Genomic DNA, 25,750 nt, shown 5'->3' with positions numbered 1-25,750 from the left:
TTTTTTACATGTAGCCTGTAGTAACATGAGCTAATGAAAATGCTATTGTGCTATTTGAAATCAAATAAAAATAGTATTCTAAAGTTACCCTAGGCCTTCATAAACACAAATAAATGATTATATTTGCGATAGCATATATGAAATGTATTAATTGCACTGTTAGAATGTTGCTCATTAGCTTGAAGGGGGGGGGGGGGGGGGGGGGGTCTTTTGAGGCCCAAGGGTTCTCGTGTTAATCTGTCTTTTTGTACTCCCTGGTGTTTTCTCAATCCTCATCTGTACATTTTTGTTCAGATCCATCGATCCATTCATTATTCAGATCCATTCATTATCCCTCTTTTCTTCTTTCCTGTGTAAATAGGCCTCTCCTGGAGCAGCAGCGTCTATGTACAGTGCATTCGGAAAGTATTCAACCTCAACCTTTCCACATTTTGTTACGTTACAGCCTTATTAAAAAACGGATTAAATATTTTTTTTGTTCATCAATCTACACACAATACCCCATAATGACAAAGTGAAAACAGGTTTTTAGACATTTTTGCAAATACATTAAAAATAAAAACAGAAATACCTTATTTACATAAGTATTCGGACCCTTTGCTATGAGACTCAAAATTAAGCTCAGGTGCATCCTGTTTACATTGATCATCCTTGGGGCGTTTCTACAACTTGATTGGAGTCCACCTGTGGTAAATTCAGTTGATTGGACATGATTTGGAAAGGCACACACCTGTCTATATAAGGTCCCACAGTTGACCGTGCATGTCAGAGCATGCATAGTCAAAACCAAGCCAAGAGTGTGTGTGTGTGTGTGTGTGTGTGTGTGTGTGTGTGTGTGTGTGTGTGTGTGTGTGTGTGTGTGTGTGTGTGTGTGTGTGTGTGTGTGTGTGTGTGTGTGTGTGTGTGTGTGTGTGTGTGTGTGTGTGTGTGTGTGTGTGTGTGTGTATGTATGTATGTATGTATGTATGTATGTGTGTGCATGTGTATGCATGTGTCTGTGTGTAAAACAATATTCCCCCTCTGCTCTCAGACACACAGGAGTCTAAATTCTAACTGTGTTTACATCGGAGTGGATCTGATGTGGTTGAGGCTCACCCTGACAGAACACGCCACGACCCGGGTGCAGGAAGAAGGTCGAGAGCAGAGAACAGGCTGGCCTCAACACAGAACCCAAGAGCTGCCGGGGAAATTCCACCTGAGCAACCAACGACTCAACTACTCAACAACATGGCTGCTCTGTTTTCACCACAGGTGCTCCAGCTGTGTGAAGCCTGAAACTTACACCAGACATGATATCCAAGGCATATACTGTCTGTAGGCTATATTGTGTGAGAGTGAATAGCTGGCCTGTAGTGCATACTGTACGTGAAGTCTGAACTTTTACCAGACATGCTTCTTAAGACTATTAAGTGACATCAGAGATTCTGGAGGCTGGCTAGTCTACTCTATTGTGAGAGTGAACAGCGCAGCTGAGGTGAGTGGAGGACAAATCCAATTTGAGTTTTAATTTAATTGCAGCTTGAGATCAGGGTGAATGTATCAAAGAAGGCACAAAGGAGAGAGAAGCAACGTCTGAATGAGCAGGGCTGCAGAATGTGGAGAGAAATTCAATGGGTTGAGTTGATGATTGAATGGTTCAATCAGTTGGTGCTCGATTGTTTAGGTCTACATTCTAATGGGAGAATACATGCCTCCTTGACCTGCATGGTCCATCACTAGTCAATCACACGTTCCAAAGACGGGCATGTAACCTTACAAACATCATGGTACTGGCAATCTACTCCTATAGTCAAAAGTAGTGCACTATATAGGGAATAGGGTAGCTATCGAGATACATCCCATGTTGGATTTGATTAATTACTTGAGGCATGTTAGATGAGGCATGTCGAAGCTTCCTTTTCTGAAAGTTAAAGGAGAATCCAGCTAATGGATTTAGAGTGTCAGTGGCATGTGAACATTCACAGCCAAGATAATTGCTGAGCAAATATTCCCCAGACCCAGATAATCCATGTAAATTCTCCCTCCCTTTCTCGCTGTTTTATGATGATAATTCCCCTCAGAGATGGGGAGAAAGCAGAGTGAAATTACTTTCTCTAAAGTAATCTCTCTTTCTCTCTCTATTCAGCATGTCTGCATATTTAGCAGCTCACTGCAAAGTAACCCCCATCTTTTGGGTGGTTTTCTGGACCTAATCTGTTAAATTCCTAGACCAAACTAATCCTCAAACAGCATGTCGGAAGAGAAAGGCAAACAAGCCCTGCTGATACTGAGTTGACAGTCTGATCTGGACTAGGCAGTCTCTCCTTAGACTGAACACAGACAGTAGCCTCATTTAGGAGGAGTGATTCTCATATCACTGATTAGCTTGCTCAATAACTACAGTAGTAGGCTATAACTGACTATTAACCAACTATTATACCTTTGCTTCTTCAAGCAGATATCAATGTCACTCTGTTAGCTACATCAGGGCCAATGCTAATGGAATAGACTAGAGGCAGATGCAGACTTTGTTATTGTGTTATATTACACACGTCCTTGTAGCAACAGGCATGCCTTGTTGAGTGAACTTTGATCACTAAACACAGACAGTTTATAACCGTGTAACCTGAATGTCTGTCTGCTGGCACTGGTGGTGAGATTTAGTTTAGCCTGTCTCCCCTACAACTATATGTCATGTGGGATGATCATTGACAGGGATGTATCATACTGAGGTGGACATGATGTGGGTTGTGGTTGCAGAGATCAGATGAATGCTCTCCATCGTTCCAAAAAAGGCTGTTTGGTATCACATTCACTGCTGATAATGAACACTCTTTACTATGGTGTGCACTGTAAAAGTAAATTATGGTGATGAGGAGGAGGACGATGAAGATGGGGAAGATAAGGAGGAGGAAGAGGATGAGGCGGGAGTTATTGAATCATAGACTGCATTATGACTGTAAACTATGATCATCTAAAATGTTGTTACAACACTATTATTTCACAGTTATTACTATAAACATGTCATCCAAGTTGCAAGTAGCTGTAAAACTGAGGTCAGGACACATTTGGTCCACACTGGTGAGTAACAGGTGTAAAACACATTTAGACAGAGTTCAGTGAATAAAACTGAGATTCAACACTACACAGACACAAGTTGCTTGTTGCATGTTGTTACCGTATTGTCAGCCAGTCTCTTACCTCCAAAAAGGTGAGGCGAAAGGTGTGCTGGTAATGATCCAATCAACAACCGGGGACCCCCTTGCCCCCCGCTGGACCTGTCCCTCTCTGCCTCCTCCGGGGTGCTGCTACCAGACTCCTGTGAGCTGTAGGCTCCACTGTTGTTGGGGATGTTGATGCCTGACTGGGGTCTTAGCCCTGACCCTCCAGAACTGCCTCCCACGGACCTCGTCCTGGGGCCAATGTGTTGACTGGAGGTCGCTGTGGTTCCCGAGGCCCCGTGAGCCGACTGGCCGTACGCGTGATAGCTCATTGCCATGGCTGCAGTCCTACCGTTCCCATTGCTGGTAGTAGAGGTGCTCGAAGGGAGATCCGAGCCAGAGTAAGCCCTGGTCCGCCCGTTAGCGGCTGGGCTGCTCTGCTTAGCCCCCATGTCGGTCGCTGGTGCCAACACACGTCGACAGATTTACCCTGAATTATTAAAGGGCTCGTGCAGCACGGTGGCGGTCAGTGAGTGTGCCACATTTAAAACGCAAAGGGACACAAGTACACGACCACCCAGTCCAGGATAGTGTTTAAAAGAAAAATACCAAAAGTGGAAATTATACGTCGTTACGACCCCAATGACAGGTTGAAAATGTCAATGAATAAAAGTAACTGACAGCGATGCAAAACAACGGGTTGGAAAGCTGTCCTTACGGTGCGCTAAAAACAAAGTAAAATCGCTTGACATTAAAACTTTGCGTAAGTAGTTGTTGCCATTTTGCAGTTATCGAATCTTTCCTCGTCCCGGTTGCTTGTTTTGGATTAATATGTTTTGACTGTTGTTTTCTGAATAATGACAGTCCGCCATATGTCCTCTCTATCATACGAAAGTGAAGAGCCACGCTCCCCACGCTTCCTTGTTAGCCGACCGCAGGCAGTCACAGTGAAACTATTATAATGTAGGAGGAAGTGATGGAGGGAAGTGGATGACAGAAACAGCAGAGCAGAAACGACAATAGCGGGGACGGGGCTCCGTGCGCACAGCACTGAGCACTGACTTGGTTGCCGAGTGAGTCGAGTTTGGAGGCGGATCCTCTGTCTTTGTGCGTCAGGTTACGTCAGCACCAGCAGAGCACAAGCCAAGCGACATCAATAACAAGAGCAAGCCTCAGGAGTGGCAAGTCTGGGCAATAGGATCAAGGACAGTGGGAAAGGACTGAGGATACTTTTAGTACCTGTTAAATTATACGCATTTGTTGTTGGAAACGAGCCACAAATAGATCTAGGCTAACCTGCAAACTCAGTTATGGTTCATGTCCCTCTTATAAAACACAATAAACCATAGACTCTAGGAATAAACTGATAAACTACAGTTTCAAGAATCCATTCACATGCAGGACATTCAATTATTTTTGGTGACATTTATTGCATAAGCCTACAGCCATACTTATCTAGAATAGTAGGTCAGATGTAACCCAGTTAAGACATGACTCTCATGTAACCTACAAAGGGTTAATCCAGGATCAAAATAACCTATGCCACAACATTTTGCATATCATTGTCTGGAACATGTAAAACATTATGCAATGTTTCAATTTGTTGATGATGTCACAATGACGATGATGATGTCACATATTTTTTGTTGATTCATATTTGGGTCTATTCAATTAAGTACACACACAACCATTTTTTTTAAAGACAATACACATAATCAACATTATTGCATGCACATATTTTAAAAACGAAAATCCCAGTGTCTACATGCATAGAGAATGGTGCAATATATTTATTAAGCACATCGACAGATTTTTCACATAGTCGGCTCGGGGATTCAAACCAGTGAAACATATCAGTGTGCTCTCTCTCTCTCTCTGTCAGTATTCTCTCCATATTATCAGCAATAGCAGCGTTCAGATAGCAATACAGTCAGTGATACATTTGAATAAAGCAGAGAGAATTGCCATATTTAGGGCTAGGCACCTGTTGACAAAATTTCTGGTGAAATTGGAGGGCGCGCAATTCAAATAAATAATCGTAAAAATTATGGATATTAAACATCTAGGTACATACAGGTCTTATTTACAATAGGCTTTACAGTGAAAGCATGCCATGCGATTGAGGACGGCGTCCCACATCAACATATTTTTCAACCAGCACAGGCTTCATAAAATCACAAATAGCGATTAATAAATCACTTACTTTTTGAAAATCTTCCTCTGATTTGCAATCCAAAGGGTCCCAGCTACAACATACATGGTCGTTTTGTTAGATAAAATCCTTCTTTATATCCCAAAAAGTCTGTTTAGTTGGCGCCATCGATTTGAGTTCAACATACAGAGAAAGGAATCCAAAAAGCTACTGCTAGACTTTGTTAAAACAAGTCAAACTACATTTCTATTTAATCCTCAGGTACCCTAAAAATGTAATTAAACTATAATATTTCATACGGAAAGAAGTATGTTCAATAGAAAGGTCAAATTATCAAATGCGCGTCCTCTTCGTCGCGCGCCCACAGATTGATTTCCAACTGTGACTCCCAGTACCAAAACTCAAAATTCTTCCTCGTTTTGGAAGAAACAAGCCTGAAACCTTGAACAAAGACCGTTGACATCTAGTGGAAGCCATAGGAATTGCAATCTGGGAGCTGGAATTGCATAGGACCCGTAGCTATCCATTGTAAGAGCATGGGATCTCCAAAAAAAAGAAAATTCTGGTTGGTTTTTCTTTGGATTTTCTCCTAACATATCAATTGTCTTATAGTCTCATACATTATTTTATCATTGATACAAACTTCAAAGTTTTTTCTATCCAATGGTACAAATTATATGCATATCCTGGCTTCTGGGCCTGGGTAACAGGCAGTTTACTTTGGGCATGTCAGTCAGGCGGAAATTCTGAAAAAATGACCCTAGCCCTAACAAGCTGAAATTCATTCAATACCTCATGAAGCTGGTTGAGAGAATGCCAAGAATGTGCAAAGCTGTCATCAAGGCAAAGGGTGGATAAAATATATTTGGATTTGTTTAACACTTATTTCATAGTTTTGATGTCTTCACTATTATTCTACAATGTAGAAAAGAAAAAAAAAGAAAGAAAAACCCTTGAATGAGTAGGTGTGTCCAAACTATTGACTGGTACTGTATATTTACTGGGATGCGACCCTGCTCTGAACACTACATTCATTCTTTAATTCACAATTTTGAATCAGTAATTATTTGTATTTTTTTTACATTACCTTTTCGCTTTATAAAATAAATATTATGAGACATAATTTGAGACATTCTCTACATAGAAACATTGTACTTTTCTTTCTCAAATCGTTTGAAATTGGACTACATGATCTTATGCTAGAGACATACTCTTGTGTTTATCATTCAATAAATCACATTTGAATGGAGAGCTTATACCTATGGAACATGCCATGAATGCTGAAACTAGCTCTCACAGTCAGTTTCTCAAACGTCAAATTTCAAAGTTGTTGCAAATGTCAAATTTCAAAGTGTTTTAGGTTAAGTTAAGACATTGACTCCGAAATCTTAAATTTTGGCATTAACATCGAATGGTTAAGGTAAGGGTTAAGGTTTAGGATAGGCTTAAAACAAATCTCAAAAACAACATTCTATGGCTTTCTTACGCCTATTGATCATCCTCGTCCACAACGCCATAGCAAAACCAAATCTAAACTCAACAAAAAAAGAAACATCCCTTTTTCAGGACCCTGTCTTTCAAAGATAGTTCATAAAAATCGAAATAACTTCACAGATCTTCATTGTAAAGGGTTTAAACACTGTTTCCGATGCTTGTTCAATGAACCATAAACAATTAATGAACATGCACCTGTGGAACGGTCGTTAAGACACTAACAGCTTACAGATGGTAGGCAATTAAGGTCACAGTTATGAAAACTTAGGACACTAAAGAGGCCTTTCTACTGACTCTGGAAAACACCAAAAGAAAGATGCCCAGGATCCCTGCTCATCTACTAGAACGTGCCTTAGGCATGCTGCAAGGAGGCATGAGGACTGCAGATGTGGCCAGGGCAATAAATTGAGATGCCTAAGACAGCGCTACAGGGAGACAGGACGGACAACTGATCGTCCTCGCAGTGGCAGACCACGTGTAACAATACCTGCACAGGATCGGTACATCCGAACATCACACCTGCGGGACAGGTACAGGATGGTAACAACAACTGCCCGAGTTACACCAGGAACGCACAATCCCTCCATCAATGCCCAGACTGTCCGCAATAGACTGAGAGAGGATGGACTGAGGGCTTGTTGGCCTGTTGTAAGGCAGGTCCTCACCAGACAACTTCGCATATGGGCACAAGCCCACCGTCGCTGGACCAGACAGGACTGGCAAAAAGTGCTCTTCACTGATGAGTCACGGTTTTGTCTCACCAGGGGTGATGGTTGGATTTGCGTTTATCGTCGAAGGAATGAGTGTTACACCGAGGCCTGTACTCTGGAGCGGGATCGATTTGGAGGTGAAGGGTCCGTCATGGTCTGGGGTGGTGTGTCACAGCATCATCAGACTGAGCTTGTTGTCATTGCAGGAAATCTCAACACTGTGCGTTACAGGGAAGACATCCTAATCCCTCATGTGGTACCCTCCTTCAGGCTCATCCTGACATGACCCCCCAGCATGATAATGCCACCAGCCATACAGCCATAATGTCAGTGTTCTGCCATGGCCAGCGAAGAGCCCGGATCTCAATCCCATTGAGCATGTCTGGGACCTTTTGGATCGGAATGTGAGGGCTAGGGCCATTCCCGCCAGAAATGTCCGGGAACTTGCAGGTGCCTTGGTGGAAGAGTGGGGTAACATTTCACAGCAAGAACTGGCAAATCTGGTGCAGTCCATGAGGAGGAGATGCACTGCAGTACGTAATGCAGCTGGTGGCCACACCAGATATTGACTGTTACTTTTGATTTTGACCCCCCCTTTGTTCAGGGACACATTATTCCATTTCTGTTAATCACATGTCTGTGGAACTTGTTCAGTTTATGTCTCAGTTGTTGAATCTTGTTATGTTCATACAAACATTTACACATGTTAAGTTTACTGAAAATTAACGCAGTTGACAGTGAGAGGACGTTTCTTTTTTTGTTGAGTTTACTTGAAGGTAACAGCGCTCACTGTTGCCTCTACTGGCCAATTTCCACATCATCTCCTGACGTCCTCAGACATGGATGGCTGGGATTAAGACAGCCTCAGACAATCACTCGATCACAGACGTAGCATTTATATGTTTGTGAGTGTGCTTTTGTTTGTGTCTACATGTGTGTGTGTGGATTTTTGTTTGTGTGTGCATGCATGTTTGAGTTGTGCATTGAAGTACATATAAGTGTGGTTAATCTTCGACCACATTTTCTCCCTCTGCTGAGAGCTGTATGACTTGCTGGCCTGCTGGCTTGCTTGTCTGCTGGCCAAAGACACTGGGCCTGGTTGGGTTGGAAGCCTGCTTAACCCTAATCCCCAGTCTAATGCCGTTATGGCGACCAACAACACTGATGTACGATGGGAAAAATACATTTACATTTTAGTTATTTAGCAGATGCTCTTATCAAGAGCGACTTACAGTCATAGTAAGTACATTTTTCCTTCATAAAGTAGCTATCAGCAAAGTTGCCGCAAGTAAGGGTCTTGTACATGTAGGCTACTGTGGCTGTATGCCTTGGTTTAGCCAACTGACTACATGTACAATTAGACACATACAGTGCATTCGGAAAGTATTCAGACCACTTGACTTTTTCCACATTTTATTGCGTTACATTCTTATTCTAAAATGGATTAAATAACTACAAATCTTCATCAATCTACACACAATACCCCATAATGACAAAGTGAAAACAGGTTTTTCGACATTTTTGAAAATGCATTAAAAATAAAAACAGAAATACTTTATTTACATAAGTAATCAGACCTTTTGCTATGAGACTCAAAATTAAGCTCAGGTGCATCCTGTTTCCATTGATCATCCTTGAGATTTTTCTACAACTTGATTGGAGTCCACCTGTGGTAAATTCAATTGATTGGACATGATTTGGAAAGGCACACAGCTGTCTATATAAGGTCTCACAGTTGACAGTGGATGTCAGAGCAAAAACCAAGCCATGAGGTTGAAAGAATTGTCCGTAGAGTTCCGAGACAGGATTGTGTCGAGGTAGAGATCTGTACCTCGTACAAAAAAAAATCTGCCGCATTGAAGGTCCCCAAGAACACAGTGGCCTCCATCACTCTTAAATGGAAGAAGTTTGGAACCACCAAGACTCTTCCTAGAGCTGGCCGACCGGCCAAATTGAGCAATCGGGGGAGAAGGGCCTTGGTCAGGGAGGTGACCAAGAACCCGATAGTCACTCTGACAGAGCTTTAAAGTTCCTCTGTGGAGATGGGAGAACCTTCCAGAAGGACAACCATCTCTGCAGCACTCCACCAAACAGGCCTTTACGGTAGAGTGGCCAGACGGAAGCCACTCCTCAGTAAAAGGCACATGACAGCCCGCTTGGAGTTTGCCAAAAGGCACCTAAAGGTCTCAGACCATGAGAAACAAGATTCTCTGGTCTGATAAAACCAAGATTGAACTCTTTTGCCTGAATGCAAAGCGTCACGTCTGGAGAAAACCTGGTACCATCCCTACGATGAAGCATGGTGGTGGCAGCATCATGCTGTGGGGATGTTTTTCAGCGGCAGGGACTGGGAGACTAGGATAGAGGGAAAGATGAACGGGGCAAAGTACGGAGAGATCCTTGATGAAAACCTGCTCCAGGGTGCTCAGGAACTCAGACTGGGGCGAAAGTTCACCTTCCAACAGGACAACGACCCTAAGCACACAGCTAAGACAATGCATGAGTGGCTTCAGGACAGGTCTCTGAATGTCCATAAGTGGCCCAGCCAGAGCCCGGACTTGAACCAAATCTAACATCTCTGGAGAGACCTGAAAATAGCTGTGCAGCGACGCTCCCCATCCAACCTTACAGAGCGTGAGAGATTCTGCAGAGAAGAATGGGAGAAACTCCCCAAATACAGGTGTGCCAAGCTTGTAGCGTCATACCAAAGAAGACTTGAGGCTGGATTTGCTGCCAAAGGTGCTTCAACAATGTCCTGAGTAAAGGGTCTGAATAATTATGTAAATGTGATATTTCAGTTTACATTTTTTAAATAAATTTGCTATAATTTCAAAAAACCTGTTTTACCTTTGTCATTATGGGGTATTGTGTGTAGATTTATGAGGGAAAATAACAATTTTACAATAAGGCTGTAACGTAACAAAATGTGGAAAATGTCAAGGGGCCTGAATACATTCCGAATGCACTGTACCTCTGCAGTCGTGGTTACAGTTAATGATGAGTTTGCTGATGAGTTAGACATTAACTGAAACAGATTTAATGTAGCTTATCATTGGACATTTTTGGGAAGGAATTTGTTGCACCCCGAATGGCACCCTATTCTCTATAGTACACTACTTTGACCAGGGCCCTAGTGCACTATGTAGGGAATAGAATGTAATTTGGGACACATCCATTAAATACAGTGAAGGAGAACCTCTCCTCAGCATTGACACTCAACCATGAACTAACTGTACAGTAAGTCCTCACATTTCCTTATCTAAAACAGGCTGATAGTCTCCTTCTCCCTCTCTCCGAGCTGAAGGCGCATTCCTCTTAGCTGTTGTGGAGGAAATTCCTCGAATTGCAGCAGTTGCATTCCACCATTCAGCAATCAAACGCCTTCACAGGAGAATATTCTGCCTGCCTCAGAGACAGAGAGAGAGAGACATAGAGAGAAAGAGATAGAGAGAAGAAGAGGAAGGAGAAAAGAAGCAGAGCTCTCATTCCGCAAAGTCTCTGTCTTTATATAGACCAATATAAATCATGTTCTGACCTAAGTACAGCATGGTGAGCAGTTAGCTGGCTAATGAATATACTAATTCTTATCCCGCCTCTTCCCGTCTCAGAATAGCCCTCTCTACCTGTCAATCAATCGATGGTCATGCTGCAGGATTTCCACGGTAACCCTCTGTCATTATGTTCAACGTTGTGATCAGAGCGAGAGGGAGGGAGGTCACTCAGAGCTCAGTTACCCAGACAATCAGCTCATTGATATTCAGAATCTCAAAGTGGCAAAGTCAACAACTCTCACTGGGTTTTGTATAGTGAGATCCAAATCAGTGTCACTTTAAATAGTGTTACTTTATACATATAGTGTGCACTTATGTACGTCTATGCATGCATAAAGTTCATGGGCATACAGAATGCATGACAGACAATCTCATTTCACCAGAAAACCTCCATAGGGCTGTTTTGTCTGAGAGACATGCAGCAGAAGTTGCATCAGAACCCTATAGATTCATTCTGAGACATACATCAGAGCCATACAGATCCATTCTGAGACATACATCAGAGCCATACAGATCCATTCTGAGACATACAGCAGAGCCATACACATCCATTCTGAGACATACAGCAGAGCCATACAGATCCATTCTGAGACATACAGCAGAGCCATACAGATCCATTCTGAGACATACATCAGAGCCATACAGATCCATTCTGAGACATACATCAGAGCCATACAGATCCATTCTGAGACATACAGCAGAGCCATACAGATCCATTCTGAGACATACAGCAGAGCCATACAGATCCATTCTGAGACATACATCAGAGCCATACAGATCCATTCTGAGACATACATCAGAGCCATACAGATCCATTCTGAGACATACAGCAGAGCCATACAGATCCATTCTGAGACATACAGCAGAGCCATACAGATCCATTCTGAGACATACAGCAGAGCCATACAGATCCATTCTGAGACATACATCAGAGCCATACAGATCCATTCTGAGACATACATCAGAGCCATACAGATCCATTCTGAGACATACAGCAGAGCCATACAGATCCATTCTGAGACACAAAAGAACCATATTTTAAATGTTTTTATTTTATTTAACCTTTATTTAACTAAGCAAGACAGTTAAGAATAAAGTATTATTTACAATGACGGCCTACACCATAGATCCATTCTGAGACACATCAGAACATATAGATCCATTTTGAGACACATCAGAACATATAGATCCATTCTGAGACACATCAGAACCCTATAGATCCATTCTGAGACATACATCAGAGCATATAGATCCATTCTGAGACACATCAGAACATATAGATCTATTCAGAGACACATCAGAACATATAGATCCATTCTGAGACACATCAGAACCCTATAGATCCATTCTGAGACATACATCAGAGCATATAGATCCATTCTGAGACACATCAGAACATATAGATCCATTCTGAGACACATCAGAACCCCACAGATCCATTCTGAGACATACATCAGAGCATATAGATCTATTCAGAGACACATCAGAACCCTATAGATCTATTCAGAGACACATCAGAACCCTATAGATCCATTCTGAGACACATCAGAACCCTATAGATCCATTCTGCAACACATCAGAACCATATAGGTCCATTCTGAGACACATCAGAACCATATAGATCCATTCTGAGACATACATCAGAGCATATAGATCTATTCAGAGACACATCAGAGCATATAGATCTATTCAGAGACATACCAGAACCCTATAGATCCATTCTGAGACACATCAGAACCCCACAGATCCATTCTGAGACACACATCAGAGCATATAGATCCATTCTGAGACACATCAGAACCATATAGATCCATTCAGAGACACATCAGAACCCTATAGATCCATTCTGAGACACATCAGAACCCTATAGATCCATTCTGCAACACATCAGAACCATATAGGTCCATTCTGAGACACATCAGAACCATATAGATCCATTCTGAGACATACATCAGAGCATATAGATCTATTCAGAGACATACCAGAACCCTATAGATCCATTCTGAGACACATCAGAACCCTATAGATCCATTCTGAGACATACATCAGAGCATATAGATCTATTCAGAGACACATCAGAACATATAGATCCATTCTGAGACACATCAGAACCCTATAGATCCATTCTGAGACACACATCAGAGCATATAGATCCATTCTGAGACACATTCCAACATATAGATCCATTCTGAGACACATCAGAACCCTATAGATCCATTCTGAGACATACATCAGAGCATATAGATCCATTCTGAGACACATCAGAGCATATAGATCCATTCTGAGACACATCAGAACCCCACAGATCCATTCTGAGACATACATCAGAGCATATAGATCTATTCAGAGACACATCAGAACCCTATAGATCTTTTCAGAGACACATCAGAACCCCACAGATCCATTCTGAGACATACATCAGAGCATATAGATCTATTCAGAGACACATCAGAACCCTATAGATCCATTCTGCAACACATCAGAACCCTATAGATCCATTCTGAGACACATCAGAACCCCACAGATCCATTCTGAGACACATCAGAACCCCACAGATCCATTCTGAGACACATCAGAACCCTATAGATCCATTCTGCAACACATCAGAACCATATAGGTCCATTCTGAGACACATCAGAACCATATAGATCCATTCTGAGACACATCAGAACCCTATAGATCTATTAGAGACATACCATATATGGAAGTTTGATAAGAACTATATAGATCCACCCCCACCCTCCCTCTGTCTGAATGGCCCTGGCTGTTCTTCCCTCCTCCGCCTTTCCTCACCCTCCTCGCCCCTCCCTCCGTTAGAACAGTCCTGGCTGTTCTGTCTTCCTCACCCCACCCTCCATCCTCTATCTGAATGGCTCTGGCTGTCTTCAAAGATAAAGGCATAAATCAGAAACAGACCTGGATCTGTTATCAACTGTTTATCATGGTTATAATTGAAGGGTAATCTCTGTTAAAACATACGTCAAATCTTGCATAATTGAGAGGGTATTGTAGGCTGAGGGCTGGATCTGTTTGGCATGTCAAGCATGGGTCAAATTTCTCCTGGCTGCTGCCTTTATTTCTGAAATTGTTTAAAGCTCATACATGACTTCATGAAAAAGCCCTTGTTGTACTGTAGTTATATCTAGCAGATCCAGTTATGCACCAGATTGTCTCAGTCAGTCTTGACACATTTCCACTGTGCTGTGAGTCTCTTACAATACATTAATTGGTGGGAGTAATGAGGACAATCAGAGGAACATATGGAGATCATGTGCTGCATGGGAAGCAGAGTATTCCAATGACAACACATAACAGTTCTCAGATAAATCTAGTTCGCTACCTCCCCCTGCTGGCATGTGTAAGAACTACAACTAGACAACACCATTACCTGATCTATCTGAATGTAATTAGTGAGTACATGGGGCCAGTGGCGATTTTAGCATGTAAATCTTGGTGGGGCAAAAAATAAAAAAGTGGGATGCATGCCAGCAAACCCACTACACAACACAACACTAAACAATACAATACAATAATTGCACTATAAAGGTGACAAACGGTGCCCACAAACTGTTAGGGCTTACGTACATAAAGCTGTCCCAACAGCAGTCCCAACTTCTTACCACTGCTACACCTGGCTATCAGCGGAGCCTTGTCTGGCAGCGAAACAGTTCATTCAGCTTCATTTACTGCCTTAAAAAAAACAGATGATATGGCTGATTTGCTTACACAAATGTGGTTTCTAATGACAATTGAGATGTACAAACTATGGCATAAGGGGACAACAAGCGGATAAGAGGCAATCTGTAATTTCGATTAAGACGTTAATCAGCGAGCTAGGATGGACGTTATATTTATTTAAAAAATGTAACCTTTATTTAACTAGGCAAGTCAGTTAGTCAATATACTATTTGTTAAGCACTTTTGAAATGTACAGTACCAGTCAATAGTTTGGACACACCAACTCATTCAAGGGTTTTTCTTTATCTTGACTATTTTCTACATTGTAGAATAATAGTGAAAATATCAAAACTATGAAATAACACATATGGAATCATGTAGTAACCAAAAAAGTCTTAAACAAATCAAAACATATTTTATATTTGAGATTCTTCAAAGTAGCCACACTTTGCCTTGATGACAGCTTCGCACACTATTGGCATTCTCTCAACCAGCTTCATGAGGTAGTCACCTGGAATGCATTTCAATTAACAGGTGTGTCTTGTTAAAAGTTAATTTGTGCAATTTCTATCCTTCTTAATGCGTTTGAGCCAGTCAGTTGTGTTGTGACAAGGTAGGTGTGGATAGCCCTATTTGGTAAAATACCAAGGCCATATTATCGCAAGAACAGCTCAAATAAGAAAAGAGAAACGACAGTCCATCATTACTTTAAGACATGAGGGTCAGTCAATTCTGAAAATTACAAGAACTTTGAAAGTTTCTTCAAGTGCCGTCGCAAAAAACATCAAGTGCTATGATGAAACTGGCTCCCATGAGGACCACCACAGGAAAGGAAGACCCAGAGTTAACTCTGCTGCAGAGGATAAGTTCATTGGAGGTAACTGCATCTCAGATTGCAGCCCAAATAAATGCTTCACTTTTTTTTGGACTCATCTTGTCGTGCTGTGCTCACTTGAACAGGAAGGTGGAGCGGTGGTCCTTCGTGGGCAAACTTTGTCATGGATTTATGGTGCTTTCAAAACATCTGGAGGCCGGATTTACAATTCCGAGTTTGGATGACAGTTCAAAACTTATTTTCCCAGTCGGAGCTCGTTTATTCCCGACTTCTCAGTTGTTTTGAACTCACTGAAGTCAGGTTTTCGCATTTCCGAGTTAAACAGTTGTTTTGCGCGCAGCACAAATCATACTTCATTGACAGCATGGCCAATGTTGAATGTTAATCATCTTAATCCCAGATTTGAGACCACACAGCCACTGTCACTGATTCCTTCCAAACCACTCTTTGCGATTTCCAACTTTTTGTGTAATGTTTATGTCCAATGGCAAATGAGCACCGATACATTTTATCTGTAATTTCTCTTCATTATTTCTCTTCATATGACAAGGATTAAAAAAGATTTGCCAGTAGATTGTCGAATTGATTCATGATGATGACTGCTAACTAAGATTTTGAAAGTATGATGTTGACATGATCAGTACATTCAAAGCTACTGTACATATAATGTGATTTGATGTCAATTTATCTGTGGCCAGTGACCTATGGCAGCACCGAAAGACTAGACATTTTGAGGTCTCCTCTTAGACTTTGCGGTGACGTAGTGTCCCCATGAGTGTAGAAACACTGAGCCAATCACGGTGCAACGCTCCATATTTTCTGCTGGCTTGCCCCACCACCACAGAAAGCACCGAGGAAGGCTGAAGCACCTGAATTTTGGAGCTGCCTTACTCAAGAAAACCAAAAAGAGATCATGTTTGTATGCAGCTTCATTACAGTTTTTCTCAATTGCTAAAGCACTAAAACCCATTGGCTGAACAAAGTTCTCAGTTGCCTGGACTCATTTAGCTAATTATGCAGTCTGTTGTCAATACCTTAAACCATTTCACATGGTAAAACACAATTTGCAGATCTCACTTAGACTTTTCAGCAAAACTCTAAACACATTCTCATTCTCAAAACATTCTGCACTCTAATGCACATGTCATCCATACTGGTAAACACAAGTGGCAACAATCAAATACAAATAGAGAACACATGTCATTGATTGAACACAACCACTCAAAATTGATTTAACCTGTTTCAAATGATGCAACACAACCAATATAAGCCAGTTCAGAGAGCAAACAGGTTGTTGAAGGTGGGAAGGAGAAAGTCTGAGAATGGATAGAAGAAACAATGTGAGAGGACGAGGATGAGTGCGTATGCGAGGTGGGCGACGAGGAGGAAGAGGAGGAGGAGGGCAAGAAAGAGGAGGAGGAGGAGGGCAAGAAAGAGGAAGAGGAGGACGAAGAGGAAGAGGAAGACAAAGAGTGGAAATATCTGATGAAATTCGAGCAACAGTTATAGACCATGTTCTTGTCCATGGACTGACAATGAGGGAAGCAGGACTTAGAGTGCAACCCAATTTGAGCCGATTTTCTGTGTCCACCATAGTAAGGACATTCAGAGAAGAGAACAGGTACAGTATACTACTGTATTTTTGTAATTGCAAATTTACTGTACTACACTATATGCAGCTGTTTCAATAGACATTTGTAAAGTTAATCACTGTATGTCTTGTACTGCATGAATATGTTTTGTAACTGCACAACTACTTTTTGTAGAATTGCAAGGCTGCCACATGCAGGTGGAAGGACAGCTATATTCACTCGGGAGCAAGAGGCCATTATAGTTGGCATGGTCCTTCAAGATAATGCAATACGACTCAGAGAAATCCAGGAACGAGTGATACAACACAACACACACTTCCAGGGAATCGACAGTGTGAGCATTTCCACATTTGACCGTGTCCTCCATCGTAACAGGATGCGAATGAAACAAGTATACAGAGTACCTTTTGAGCGCAACTCACCAAGGGTGAAAGAACTGCGAGCTCAGTATGTGCAAGTAAGTGTACATTGAGAAACAATTACTGTAATCCAGATTGTCTACAGTACTAACACATACTATGTGAATGACATTACTCTTCAGTACATACAATGTATGTGAATCAGAAGCCTAATTGTACTCTACAGTATAGCACTGTCTCTGTACGACTTACAAAATCCTACATACAGTATATTGTATTTCTACACAGACAATATTTGACTTGGAATCCTTGGACAGACCCCATGAGTTCATCTTTGTCGATAAAACAGGCTTCAATCTAACAAAGAGGAGAAGGAGAGGCCGAAACATGATTGGACAGCGGACCATTGGTGAAGTCCCTGGTCAACGAGGTGGCAATGTCACAATCTGTGCTGCTATCAGCAACCATGGAGTTCTACATCACCATGTTACACTCGGGCCATATAACACCCAGCACCTTCTAAGATTTATTGCCAATCTAAGAGATATTTTATTTGAGCAGCAGGTTCAAGAACAGCAGGGTCAAGAGCTAAATGAGAATCCCATTCCCACCTATGTGATAGTGTGGGACAATGTCAGTTTCCACCGAGCTGCTCAGGTAAGGGAATGGTTTAACATCAATGGACAGTTTATGAACTTGTACTTCCCTCCATACTCGCCTTTCCTGAACCCAATTGAGGAGTTTTTCTCCTCTTGGAGATGGAAAGTGTATGATAGACAACCCTACACCAGAGTAAATCTGCTGCAAGCCATGGATTTAGCCTGTGGTGATATAGGTGAGGAATCATGTCAGGGCTGGATACGGCACACAAGAGGCTTCTTCCCCCGTTACCTCAGGAGGGACAATATTGCTTGTGATGTCGAAGAAGTGCTCTGGCCTGACCCAGCCCAAAGACAAGAAGAAGCACATTGATCACATGTTTACTCCTTTGATTTTTGTCCCTTTCAGTAGTGTATACTGTAGTACAGTGCATTGTAGGCTGTATACTGTACAATGGACAAATTGTATGGCCCTGAACATTGTGCTTTCCATTTAGTAACAGTAGTGACTGCTCAATAGATTTTGACTGGTTGCAGGTTCATATCAACAAAGAACAAGAATTACAGTATCACAGAGACAAAGGACAAGTTTGTGAGATGCAGGGTACAGTACTGTAAAAATAGGGGTACAAGGAGGAGGAAGAACAAAAAACAAAATTGCAAAGAGCAAAGCAGAGTAGTAATTTCTGATCAATTTTGAGCTACTATGATAGAACATGTTTCCGTTCATCAAAAGAGAATGACGGTGTAACGCTTTTCTTCGTCCTCCTCGTCTGAGGAGGAGTAGGAGATATCGGACCAATACGCAGCGTGGTGAGTATTCATATTTATTTAGAATACTTGAAACAAACAAACAAAATAACTAATAAACTAACGAACACGAAACAGTCCCGTATGGTGACCAAACACAGAAACAGGAACACTCACCCACAACCCACAATACAAAACAGGCTACCTAAATATGGCTCCCAATCAGAGACAACGACAAACACCTGCCTCTGATTGAGAACCATATCAGGCCAAACACATAGAAATAGACAAACTAGACAAACAACATAGAATGCCCACTCAGATAACACCCTGACCAAACAAAACATATAAACATACAAAGCAAACTATGGTCAGGGCGTGACAGACGGAAAAATATGAATCTTTTTTAGATAAAAAAAAAAAAAAATTGTATTTATCATAGTGATTAAGGAGTAACATTTTAATTTATTTCACCTTTATTTAACCAGGTAGGCCAGTTGAGAACAAGTTCTCATTTACAACTGCGACCTGGCCAAACTATACGTACAGTGTGTGCAAATGTTGAAGAGTAGGGAGTTAAGGCAATACATAGGAGTTAGGAGAGTTAAGGCAATACAGAGGCGAAATAATTACAATTTAACATTAACACTGGAGTGATAGATGTGCTGATGATGATGTGCAAGTAGAGATACTGGGGTGCAAAAGAGCAAGAGGATAAGTAACAATACGGGGATGAGGTAGTTGGGTGTGCTATTTACAGATTGGCTGTGTACAGGTACAGTGATTGGTAAACTGCTCTGACAACTGATGCTTAAAGTTAGAGAGGGAGATATAAGACTCCAGCTTCAGTGATTTTTGCAATTCGTTCCAGTCATCGGCAGCAGAGAACTGGAAGGAAAGGCGGCCAAAGGAAGTATTGGCTTTGGGGATGTCCAGTGAAATATACCTGCTGGAGTGCGTGCTACGGGTGGGTGTTGCTATGGTGACCAGTGAGCTGAGATAAGGCGGGCCTTTACCTAGCATAGACTTATAGATGACCTGGAGCCAGTGGGTTTAGCAACGAATATGTAGTGAGGGCCAGCCAACGAGAGCAAACAGGTCGCAGTTTTGGGTAGTATATGGGGCTTTGGTGACAAAACGGATGGCACTGTGATAGACTGCATCCAGTTTGCTGAGTAGAGTGTTGGAGGCTATTTTGTAAATTACATCGCCGAAGTCAAGGATCGGTAGGCTAGTCAGTTTTACGAGGGTATGTTTTGCAGCATGAGTGAAGGAGGCTTTGTTGCGAAATAGGAAGCCAATTCTAGATTTAATTTTGGATTGGAGGTGCTTAATGTGAGTCTGGAAGGAGAGTTTACAGTCTAACCAGACACCTAGGTATTTGTAGTCCACATATTCTAAATCAGAACCGTCCAGAGTAGTGATGCTAGTCAGGATGGTGCGGGCAGCAATCGGTTGAAGAGCATGCACTTAGTTTTATTAGCATTTAAGAGCAGTTGGAGGCCACGGGAGGAGTATTGTAAGGCATTGAAGCTCGTTTGGAGGTTTGTTAGTACAGTGTCCAAAGAAGGGCCAGATGTATACAGAATGGTGTTGTCTGCGTAGAGGTGGATCAGAGAATCACCAGCAGCAAGAGCGACATCATTGATATATACAGAGAAAAGAGTCGGCCCGAGAATTGAACCCTGTGGCACCCCCATAGGGACTGTCAGTGTCCGGACAACAGGCCCTCCAATTTAACACACTGAACTCTATCTGAGAAGTAGTTGGTGAACCAGGCGAGGCAGTCATTTGAGAAGCCAATGTTATTGAGTCTGCCTATAAGAATGCGATGATTGACAGAGTCGAAAGCCTTGGCCAGGTCGATGAAGACGGCTGCACAGTACTGTCTTTTATCGATGGCGGTTATGATATTCTTTAGGACCTTGAGTGTGGTTGAGGTGCACCCATGACCAGCTCGGAAACCAGATTGCATAGTGGAGAAGGTACGGTGGGATTCGAAATGGTCGGTGATCTGTTTGTTAACTTGGCTTTCGAAGATTTTAGAAAGGCAAGGCAGGATGGATATAGGTCTATAACAGTTTGGGTCTAGAGTGTCTCCCCCTTTGAAGAGGGGGATGACCGCGGCAGCATTCCAATCTTTGGGGATCTCAGACGATACGAAAGCGAGGTTGAATAGGCTAGTAATAGGGGTTGCAACAATTTCGGCTGATAATTTTAGAAAGAGAGGGTCCAGATTGTCTAGCCAGCGGATTTGTAGGGATCCAGATTTTGCAGCTCTTTCAGAACATCAGCTGTCTGGATTTTGGTGAAGGAGAAGCTTGGGTAAGTTGCTGCAGGGGGTGCTGAGACGTTGGCCGGGGTAGGAGTAACCAGGTGGAAAGCATGGCCAGCCGTAGAAAAATGCTTATTGAAATGATCGATTATCGTAGATTTATCGGTGGTCTTTCCAAAATCAACCGCTGTTAGGGTCATTTCTTAACTGTGTTTCCATACACGAAGATGTTCAGAATCAAACGTGTCCGATGGTTGATGGAGCAATTGCGTGCCATGCTCAAGTTAGTCCACTAGATGGCGGTGCTGGATAAATGAAAGTAACCCAGTCACATCCATACAACACAGTGGATCATCATTCTCCACAGCGTACCCATAGCAACAGATGGAGAGAACTTCCTCTACACGCTAGTCACGCAAGTCCAAGATATACTGGCACCCTATAGTGCACTAATTTTGACCAGAGCCCCATGTGGGCCCTATGGTGATAGAGAATAGGGTGCCAGTCTTTAATATTCCGCACTAAATTATATATTAAGCCTAAATCCATTGTTTTGTTATCTACTGCTGAAGGAAGATAAAGAGATATGGATGGAGCAATTAGCACAAATGAGATTTGCATTAGATTGTCAGAGAAGGTTATGAGTACACAGTAGCGTGATTCAGGCAGTGGAGGTAGGAATTATTGATTTATGTCTGAGAAAAAACACTTTTCCACCCATATGATCTAGTACACAATAAAAAATATAATAAAATATATACAAATATGATGATATAATAAATGACATGTGAATGAATAAACCTTTTCATACTTTATAACATGTCCATATATAGTTATAATCTGTTTTAGGAACATCTACACAAAATATTTCACCTTCTTTATTACTTTACCAAACCTATCATGACATTAGTGATAGTCAAAATCTGTTACACTTGTGAACGTCTAAATCAACATTTGGGCCACTTAAACAGTGTGCGTCCCACTTATAGACAGGGGACAAGGGCTATGTGAAGGGCCCAATTTTGTTCTGAGAATATGCAATGTGTCTGTCTCCGAAATAAAAAACTAATGTTTTACTTCCACACAAAATTACTTCTTTATTTATTTTAGGTTTTGTCACCCCTGATCTGTTTCACCTGTCCTTGTGCTTGTCTCCACCCTCTCCAGGTGTCGCACATTTTCCCCATTATCCCCTGGGTACTTATATCTGTGTTCTCTGTTTGTCTGTTGCCATTTCGTCTTGTTTGTCAAGTCAACCAGCGTTTTATCTCAGCTCATGCTTTTCCCCAGGCTCTCTTTTTCTCACCCTCCTGGTTTTGTCCCTTGTCTGTCCTGACTCTGAGCCTGCCTGCCTGACCCTGAGCCTGCCTGCCGTCCTGTACCTTTGCCCCTACTCTGGAATACTAACCTCTGCCTGACCTGACCCTGAGCCTGCCTGCTGTCCTGTACCTTTGCCCCACTACTCTGGATTATCGACCCCTGCCTGCCTTGACCTGTTGTTTGCCTGCCCGTGTTGCTGTAATAAACATTGTTACTTCAACACAGTCTGCATTTTGGTCTTTCCTGAAACATGATAGTACGAACTGGCCATGACTGACCCAGCAGACTTGGACCAGCTCCGCAATGCCATCTCCTCCCAATGAGCAACCATTGGTAGACACGAGGAGTTGCTTCGCGGTCTGATGGAAGGGTTCCAGGACGTGGCCAAACGTCACGACATAGCATTGCACGCATTGAGGGAGCAATTCCGTGGGTTGCCTACTAGGCAGCCTACCACGACGGTAATCTCCCAGCCCCTCAGTAACCCGGCTGGTAGCAGCACCGTCATCCCGGTTTCCCGGGAACCCCGCTTACCTCTCCCGGAGCCTACGATGGAGAGTCCAGAACCTTCACAGGACTTTCTCTCCCAGTGCTCCCTTGTTTTCGAGCTGCAGACTTCTTCGTTCCCGTCTGACCACACGAGGATAGTGTATATTATTACGCTGATGTCCGGGAGGGCACTCGCCTGGGCCACGGCGGTGTGGGAGCAACAATCTGCCATCTGCCTCAGTCTGGAGGTATTCGTGGCGGAGGTGGGAAAAGTTTTCGAGGTTCCGGTGTCCGGGATAGAGGCTGCCCGGAAGTTACTCCAGCTTCGGTAGTACTCCCTCAGTGTGGCCGACTATGCAGTGGATTTCCCGCACGCTAGCAGCAGAGGGTGCCTGGACGCCAAAGCGCTGTTCGATACGTTCCTGCACGGATTATCGGCGGAAGTAAAGGACGAGCTTGCAGCCCGGGACCTACCGACAGATCTCAACTCACTCATCGCTTTGACCATCCGGATCGATGGATGACTTCTCCTAGGAGGGAGAAGAGGTCTGATTGCAGTCCCAATCACTCACTCAAGGATCCCACCTTGCATCTGATGAACTCCCGAAGTCCCTGGGCATCTACGCCTCTGAGAGGATCCGAGCTTACCCAAGTTCCTACAAGAGCCTCTGAAGTCTGACGATTTACCTCTTCCGGAGCCGATGCAGCTCGGCAGGGCTAGGCTGTCTCCAGCCGAACGCAGACTTAACACCTAGAGTTATCTGTATTGCTGTACTGCTGGTCTATGTTTCTACCTGTCCTTTCAAGAGACCTAGCTCATTGGGAGGAATGAGCACTCTGGTGGGTCTTAAGGACAATTTTGCTTCTCCCCTTACTCGCCCCCCTCTCCATGCCACCCTGCTGTGGGGCGATCAGTCCAAGTCACTCCAGATAATCATCGACTCGGGGGCCGATATGAGTCTGAGCTGGTCATCCCAACTCAACCCCTCTCCATTCCCATGAATGTTAGAGCACTGGACGGGCGCTCTATAGGCTGGGTCACCCACCATACCACCTCCATCAACCTATGAGTGTCGGGGAACCACAGCGAGATGATCCAATTCCTGCTAACTGAGTCTCTGCAGGTTCCTGTGGTATTGGGATTCTCTTGGCTCCAGCGACACAATCCCTCGATTGACTGGTCTACTGGTGCCATCATGGTCTTGACCTGTCGTTTGCCTGCCCCTGTTGCTGTAATACACATTGTTACTTCAACACAGTCTGCATTTGGGTCTTACCTGAAACGTGATAGGTTTAAGGAAATGTGTAGGTCACATTCTTTATCGTAGAGCTACGGAAGTATTGTATTTAGCTATTTAAACTATGTATTTAGATCCGCCTGCTCGAGACAAATTTAGCGATTGCTTTGCAATCTCTGTGCCGTGAAGCAGTCGAGCTGGATAAATGTTTTTCCAAGGACCATCCTTCTGACGTAACTTTGCAGTGAAGTGATATAAATGGATGTAATGATGCAGCCGACCACTAGAGGGAGGCAAATGCAAGTTTATTTGACAGAGGACATTTACATGGTCCTAGGAATGTCTGGATGGCTGTCTTCTGACTATTTTTTTAAAGTAATTTTGTAAGTTATTTATGAGGTTTCTACAACCAAGCCTAAAAAGGAAAGTTTACAACATAGGTGCACAGGTTGAGAGAAATTTGAGTAATCAAAGTGACAGACAGTGAGTGACACATTCAATACCGCCTCGCACACTCTTACCTGCATCTAGTTGATCTAAGTTGTAATCATTAGTCTGACAGTTGCAAATGAGAGTTTTGATTGGACCAATTCAGGTATGTTTATCCCCGTTCCATTTGCTTCCATTTAAGAAATGTTTTTCTACAGAATTGGTGGAATGAATACACCCCTGATCACACGCAAACACAGAACTAGCAGCAACATATAAACCGCATGTTCACTTTGATTGTTGTATATTTCATTCCATTTCGCATCTACTCTCTACACCTCTCACCTTTTCCCTTCGTTTGTGGCCTTCAGTGCACAATACAACAAATGCCTCTGGCCAGGTAAACAAACCTTTCCAAGCCAAACCTTCATAAAAGCTAACAGCTACACACAGCCTACATCGTTATACAGTTGAATTCTGAAGTTTGCATACACCTTAGCCAAATACTTTTAAACTCAGTTTTTCCACAATTCCTGACATTTAATCAGAGTAAAAATGCGTTGTCTTAGGTCAGTTAGGATCACCACTTTATTTAAAAAATGTGAAATGTCAGAATAATAGTAGAGAGAATTATTTATTTCAGCTTTTATTTCTTTCATCACATTCCCAGTGGGTCAGAAGTTTACATACACTCAATTAGTATTTTGCCTTAAAATTGTTTAACTTAGGTCAAACGTTTCGGGTAGCCTTCCAAAAATTTCCCACAATAAGTTGGGTGAATTGTGGCCCAATCCTTCTGACAGAGTTGTTGTAACTGAATCAACTTTGTAGGCCTCCTTGCTCGCCCACTCTTTTTCGGTCCTGCCCACAAATGTTCTATAAGATTGAGGTCAGGGCTTTGTGATGGCCACTCCAATACCTTGACTTTGTTGTCCTTAAGCCATTTTGTCACAACTTTGGAAGTATGCTTGGGCTCATTGTCAATTTGGAAGATTTGCAACCAAGCTGTAACTTCCTGACTGATGTCTTGAGATGTTACTTCAATATATCCACATAATTTTCATTCCTCATGATGCCATCTATTTTGTGAAGTGCACCAGTCCCTCCTGGTGCACTTCACCAGTCCCTCCTGGTGCTTC

General features: G+C 42.7%; 1 protein-coding gene across 3 annotated transcripts in view; it reads right to left on the bottom strand.

Annotated features, from left to right (window-relative positions):
• Nucleotides 1-4,201, bottom strand: part of LOC139573500 (E3 ubiquitin-protein ligase znrf2-like) — a 91,676-nt gene extending 87,475 nt beyond the window's left edge. For all 3 annotated transcript variants that reach the window (XR_011674613.1, XM_071397008.1, XM_071397009.1), the window contains exon 1: nucleotides 3,181-4,201. Coding sequence is in view for 2 of the 3 variants with exons in the window: in XM_071397008.1 (XP_071253109.1) it covers nucleotides 3,181-3,592 (412 nt within the window). In the remaining variant the exon portion in view is untranslated. The remainder of the gene's footprint in view (nucleotides 1-3,180) is intronic.
• Nucleotides 4,202-25,750: the final 21,549 nt, after the last annotated feature.

This window comes from Salvelinus alpinus, chromosome 4 (genome assembly GCF_045679555.1).
Source record: "Salvelinus alpinus chromosome 4, SLU_Salpinus.1, whole genome shotgun sequence".
NCBI lineage: Eukaryota > Metazoa > Chordata > Actinopteri > Salmoniformes > Salmonidae > Salvelinus > Salvelinus alpinus.
The sequence above is the reverse complement of the archived record's forward strand: the minus strand, read 5'-3'. Positions and strand labels throughout refer to the sequence as shown.